Source organism: Thalassophryne amazonica, chromosome 15 (assembly GCF_902500255.1).
Source record: "Thalassophryne amazonica chromosome 15, fThaAma1.1, whole genome shotgun sequence".
NCBI lineage: Eukaryota > Metazoa > Chordata > Actinopteri > Batrachoidiformes > Batrachoididae > Thalassophryne > Thalassophryne amazonica.
In genome coordinates this window covers 16,785,586-16,792,059 of record NC_047117.1, presented here as the reverse complement: position 1 = coordinate 16,792,059, position 6,474 = coordinate 16,785,586, and the positions used below count along the sequence as shown (strand labels likewise).

At 41.2% G+C, this 6,474-nt stretch overlaps 1 protein-coding gene across 3 annotated transcripts in view; it reads right to left on the bottom strand.

Annotated features, from left to right (window-relative positions):
- Positions 1-2,053: 2,053 nt before the first annotated feature.
- Positions 2,054-6,474, bottom strand: part of fam193a (family with sequence similarity 193 member A) — a 34,698-nt gene continuing 30,277 nt past the window's right edge. For all 3 annotated transcript variants that reach the window (XM_034187420.1, XM_034187421.1, XM_034187422.1), the window contains 3 exons: positions 5,335-6,184; positions 3,105-3,186; positions 2,054-2,968 (listed from right to left, as the gene is read on the bottom strand). In XM_034187420.1, the coding sequence (XP_034043311.1) occupies positions 2,875-2,968; positions 3,105-3,186; positions 5,335-6,184 (1,026 nt within the window). In that variant the 3' untranslated portion in view covers positions 2,054-2,874. The remainder of the gene's footprint in view (positions 2,969-3,104; positions 3,187-5,334; positions 6,185-6,474) is intronic.

Below are 6,474 nucleotides of genomic sequence, written 5' to 3'. Positions count from 1 at the left end.
AGACAGGAATCTCCATGGACTATGATGTTTGTAGATGACATTGTGGTATGTTGTGAGAGTAGAGAACATGTTGAATGTAGCCTGGTGAAAGTAGATGAGTTTAAATACTTGGGGTCATCTGTCCAAAGTAATGGGGAGTGTAGTAGAGAGGTGAAGAACAGAGTGCAGGCAGGGTGGAGTGGATGGAGAAAGGTGACTGGCATGATTTGTGATAGAAGAATATCAGGAAGAGTGAAGGGGAAAGTTTCCAAGACAGTAGTGAGACCAGCTATGTTGTATGTCTTAGAGACGGTGGTACTAACAAAAAGACAGGAGGCAGAGCTGGAGGCGGCAGAGCTGAAGATGATGTGATTCTCTTTGGGAGTGACGAGAATGGACAAGATTAGGAATGAACATATCAGAGGGACAGCTCATGCATGTGCTGAGGGAGGACATGCAGGTGGTTGGTGTGACAGAGGAAGATACAGAGGACAGGATGAGATGAAAACAACTGATCTGCTTATGTTTAAGAAAATGCAGCTTTACAAGGTTAATCACGTGATTCTAAAGATGTAAATTTACTTATCTGCTTTGCTCGTTCAGAGTTACCTGGCAGTTTAGCAAAGTGATGGAGTGTGCGCTGGTCAGTAGTCGGCAGAGACCACTGCTCCGCTTCTATTAGCTCCGGGTGATGGCATAGTATGTGGGCTTGCAGATTTGAAGTGTTTCCGAAGTGCAGATTTTGCACACTGCATAAGTCATGTCAAGCTCCTTCTTACGCAGCAAATCCAAAATGCGCCCAAACATTTGCCTTCAGCAAAGACGGTGCTGGCTGAATTAGCTCTTCGTCCGCCATGCTGTTTGAAGCACGCCGGACCCTCCTCTCGCGGGGACGCTGTAGTACAGAGGCCGCTGCCTGACAAACAGTACACGCAGCAAGCAAGCAAGAAAATGTTTTTAAACAATGCTTTTTAAAAATCGATTCTTGGACATTTTGGATCGATTCAGAATCTTAATATATAAGAATCGTGATTCGGACGTGAATCGTTTTTTCCGGCACCCCTAATATACAGTCACACTAAACTTGATAAAAAATATATATGATTCAGAGGAGTTTGTCAGCAGAAACTGAATACATCATTCATGTTCATCTGTTCATGTATAATGTGTACCTGCCAACAAGGAAACGACATGTTTTCATAAGCTTACAATGATCCCTTCATATCTACGTGTCACAAAAGGCACATATTTACTTTTCCGCCCTTTCACATTTTGCAGAGCGGCTAGAAGCCCGACAAAGAAATAATCAGTGGTTTCTCCCCTATACACTGTCTACTTCATGCTATTGCAGGCCAAGTTTGAGAACCTTCATTTTTTTTGGTGGATCATCACAAGAGAAGGCAAGAGTCACCAAAGAAGGGGGGAAAAAAAACCCCAACAAAAACTAGACAACAAAAACACCAGTGAGGGCATAATGCAATCTGCACCCTCACCACTAGATGATACCAAATCCTACACAAGACATCGTTAATCGTCGTAACAGAAATCAAGTTGAAGGTGTCCCTGCCCCACTTTTTGATTCCTTTTTTCTCGAGGAACCAGAAACAGGGCATCTGTCCATTTTGGGTCACCTGTTACAAAATGAAAATCTATTGGCCACTGAGTAAAAAGTGGTCCATCCACAATGTTAATTATTTTAAAATGTGACCTTCCTATTGTGCCACCAATTTTAAAATATTTTAGTTTACAGACCCAAGTTGTACACCAAGTTACATTTGTGGCGTTGACACTTTGTACCTTATGTCCCAATCAAAATTTAACATTTTGGAGCTGCATCTGTGACTACAAACTGATTTCTATCCGACACATGACCTAACCATCTCACCAATTACGCAAAAATAGCTGTATCATTTTTCTTGTACACTTAGACATGGGTGTAAATATAACCTCTTTGGAAAACGTAATTACCAAAAGTGTAAGAGATGAAATATTTCTCAATCAGGTATCACAATATATAATTTCTTAAACTGAACGCAAGAAATGAAATTTGAACACAAGACACAAAATCCTGCCATACTATTGTATTCCATCTTTCAAAAAAGAAAGACAAGATTTAATATTACTTAACAATATGTTAAAAGTCGCCAGACTGGCTTCAGTGTTAATACAATATACACTCTATAACAGATTGATAGTGCGAGTATTGTTCTCTTTCCAAATTCATTCTGACACAAGCTGGCTAAGAGTCACACAGAAACAAAAAACAAACTGTAATCAGTATTTTTACTCAACAGTTTGTTAAACATAACTTAAAAAACAAAAATAAAACATTGTCAAGTATTAAACCGTTCTGCTTTCTGTGAAATAAGGTGGTGGGGAATCAGAGCGTAGACAGCAGCTGAACAAGCCCGAGATGGAAACGATCGGAGAGTAAGCCACAATATCTCAAATACAGCATTTAATTAATCACTTTGTTGTTGTTTTTTGCCATTTCCATGTCTTTTTTTAACAGAACCCATCTAAATGTAGTAAGCATTTTTTTTTAAATACAGGTAAGCCAGTATAAGAAAATAATTCCAGATGATGGCTTTTTCTGTTGATACTATCTCACCCGAGACGAAGAGCACACAAGCACGCCAATGAAAATTAATCAGATGAAGAAGAAGCATTTTGTGGTTTTAATTTCTGTTTTTAATTTTGCGGGTGGATCAAGTCCAGATGGGTCTGTGGCGGAACCACACAGCGGCAAGAACATAGCAAGGCAGCATGGGTGTGATTTGGACACAGCAGAAGCAGTAGTTCTGGGAGGACAGTGGGTGCGTGGCAGAGAGAAACGTGTGTGGGTTGGTACAGTTAAGGTACTGACTGTGTCCTGACAGTCAGCCGCCAGCAGCCTCAATGTGCAGCGAACGTCGCCTTCTTCAAGCTAAAGTTTGACCAGTTGATGGAAAGCCTTTCGCGGGTCTGCCGGGCAGAATCCAAGCAAAACCTGAACAGGGAGGAGAAAGAGAAAAAACAAAAAAAAAAACAAAACAAAAAAAACAAACATGTAGATGCTGTATAAGCTCACTTTTAAAATGTACTTCTGAAATTAATGACAGGGTGAATTCACTCTTTGCCTTTACCTTTTGAAATACTCCACCTCCCTCTCAGTCTCATCCATTTCAGTGCTATCCAGATCGATGTCTTTGGGAAGGAATACATCATCTTAAAAAAAAAGTAACAATATACATCAGGGCCTGAATCTCAACATGTTGAATCTGAGATGTAACCGTGGCTGAGAGAGAGCACACACTGACAACTGTTACAGCAAATCAATGCAAAAGAAAAAACTGAAGTGATGAAACTGAGCACACGACCAAGTCAACAGGTCATAAACCATATACTGCATATAGAGTTTATCACGGTAATTGACCCAGGTTTTCAATACGGAGCATCTGGAAAGTCTTCACAGTGCTTCACTTTTTTCAACATTTTGTTATGTTACAGCCTTATTTCAAAATGGAGTAAATTCATTGTTTTCCTCAATATTCTATACACAATACCGCATAATGACAATTTAAAAAACTTTTTTTTTTGATTTGTGCAAATTTCTTAAAATTAAAAAACTAACAAATTACATGTGTATAAGTATTCACAGCCTTCGCTGTGAAGCTCAAAACTGAGTTCATGTGGATTCTGATTCCACTGATCATCCTTGAGATGTTTCTACAGCTTAATTGGAGTCCACCTGGGGTAAATTCAGTTGATTGGCCAGAGTCCAAACCTGAATCTGATTGAACATCTCTAGAGAGATCTGAAAATGGCTGTGCACCAACACTCCCCCTCCAATCTGATGGAGCTTGAGAGGTGTTGCAAAGAGGAATGGAAAAAAGATATGTGCACCAATAATTACTGCCAAAGGTGCATCAACAAAGTATTAAGCAAAGGATGTGAATACTTATGCCTATGTGATTTCTTATTTTTGTTATTTTTAAGAAATTTGCAAAAATTTCAGAACATGTTTTTCATGTTGTCATTATGGGGTTTTGCGAATACAATTTTTATGGGGAAAAACTGATCTACTCCATTTTTGCTACTGTATTGGTCATCGCAATTGTCAGACTACATTAGAAAATACACCCATGTTTCAGCACATGAGCTGGGGTTTAATTGCAAGGAACAGTAAAATAATGACTGCGTATATCTTGATGTAGAGCAGTAACATTACAGCAGTTGTGAGCAAAGAAAAACCATCTGAGCGTTCATGTGAATAGAGCAGACAGTCTGCTCCTGCGCACGTCAAACCAGCCTCGGGCTTGAAATGTGTCTAGTTCAGAATGTGGAAATGTCCACACTCAAATAACAGGAGTCAAAAATTAAATGAGGGCGATTCCATATGAAACCAACCCATTTCAAATAAATAAATACATAAATGAACAACATCTCTCCAGATCAGGGTCTCAAATTTGCTTCATTTTCACATTTTGTAGATTATGGACCCAATATGAACCCCACTTTTATTTGGTGTAGGCAACTATTTTCTTGTCAACTTATGGAATACTTCCATAACTATATCAGATAAAAAAGAAAAAAAGTAAGTCCCTTCAGCTGCTCACACTCGGTCACACAGCAAATCCAAGGTGGATCTGCATGTTTGTTTTTGGAACAAGTTTTTCACCGGATGCCCTTCCTGACGGAACTCCACATTGCATGGAGAAATGTGGCAGGGGTGGGGACTGAACCAGGAACCTTCCATGCTGAAATCAAGCGCACTAACCACTTGGCCACCAACCCTGCCCAAAAATATATCTGATAACACCTTGAATTCCCCCCCCCCCCCAGAGTTTTCACCCTGTTTACATATTGTCTATTTTAATAATAATAATAATAATAAAAAAAATCTAGTTTCCAAGCCCCTACCTGAACATACCTAGACTTTGTTGAAATAAAAGGAAAATATTCTGTGGTGGCATTTTTTAATGAAGAAATATGGAGAAAATTTGGCTGCAAGGTGGTCTGAACCTTACAAACCTAACAAAGAATGAATTTGGAGTTTATTAGACAATGATGTCATCTAAACCAGCAACTGGATAAAGCCAAGTGGACACCCACATATCACCTGACTGTGACAGACTGATGGCTACTTTCGGGAAGTGGGGAAGGACTGGCTGTGTGCCCGGGTATTTGCCATCCAGGACCCAAGGTGGTTATGACTACTACACCTCGACCTGACTTGGCAATTGGACATTCTTTTGTTAATTTATAAAAGCATAGACTTCGACATCCTAGCCCCACCCCCACAGCCCTCACAAGGAGTCAAATTGTGTGAACAACTAGACAAATGTAAGAGTTTAAGATCATAGCAGGACCAACCTATTGAGTTGTTCATCTTATCCCCTTTCTTCTTCTTGTTCTTCTTTGTCTTACTCTTGGGCTGAGGGGAGTCTGCACTGGGAGGCTTGCCATTATGCTGGATCTGTTCAGATTGGGGGGCTAGAGGGGGCGAGGGGGAGAGGTTTGAAACAAGTGGACTTCTCCTGTCTTGTTTTATTTGAGTCAAAGGTTGCTGCTGCCTCTTTCCACTGGAGCTCCTGTTAATCCTCCTTTCCTCACTCCTGGATTCAGTGGTTGGCAGAGGGGCAAGAGCCTCTACAGCCCTGATTTGCATTGCTTTGGTGTCTGACGTAGTGGAGGTGGTCTCGTTTGATGTCTGGAAAACCTCTGAGGGTTTCTTTCCTGTAGCCTCAGAAGTGGTCATTTTAGACTGCTTTGCCTTAACCTTATTGCTGACTTCAAGTTGTGATGCTGAAGTGCCGTTGTGGAGGGTGGCTGTAGAATTGGGAATGCTGGAAAACCCCTTCTCACTGCTGCATTTTGTACTGTACTGCGTGTTGGACTGAGACACCGAGTCAAATCTGGTCTCCTTCTGGTCAGGCAGGCGGATGAGACTGTGAAGAAGTTGCGACTTGCCATTGTGAATATTTTCTAAGATGTTTTGAGCTGTCTGTTTGAGGGGCTGAGGGCTGTTTTGAGGGGGAGCCGTGTTCTCCTTAGCTTTCTCTTTCCTTTTCTTCTTTGCGGAACGATGCTGCAGCTCCTGTAGCCGGAGTAGTTCCTTTTCAAGTGCTTCATCTTCCTGCCGTTGTTGCCTTTGCTGCTCCTCCAACAGCTGCTGCTCCTCCCTTTCACGGGCCTCTGCCTCCAGACGTGCCTTCTCCTCCATCTGAAACAAAGACATATGCTTTTGATATAAATTCACCACAACGACAATGGACGCCACAGTCATCTTTATCAACAAAAGACACCTTTTTCTATACCATCAAGGTTTACATCCATTTCAGTAGTTAACGTAAACCGTCTCCAGAGGTACAGCTGTCATTTCACAAGCAGGAAGTTCAGCATTTGAACTGAAACAGTTGGCTCAAGAAAGCCCCCCCCACAAGCAAGCTGGGAAAGTTTCAAACTCCCAGTGATGATGCAGAGCACAAGCTCTATAGAGAATGGATGGACAGC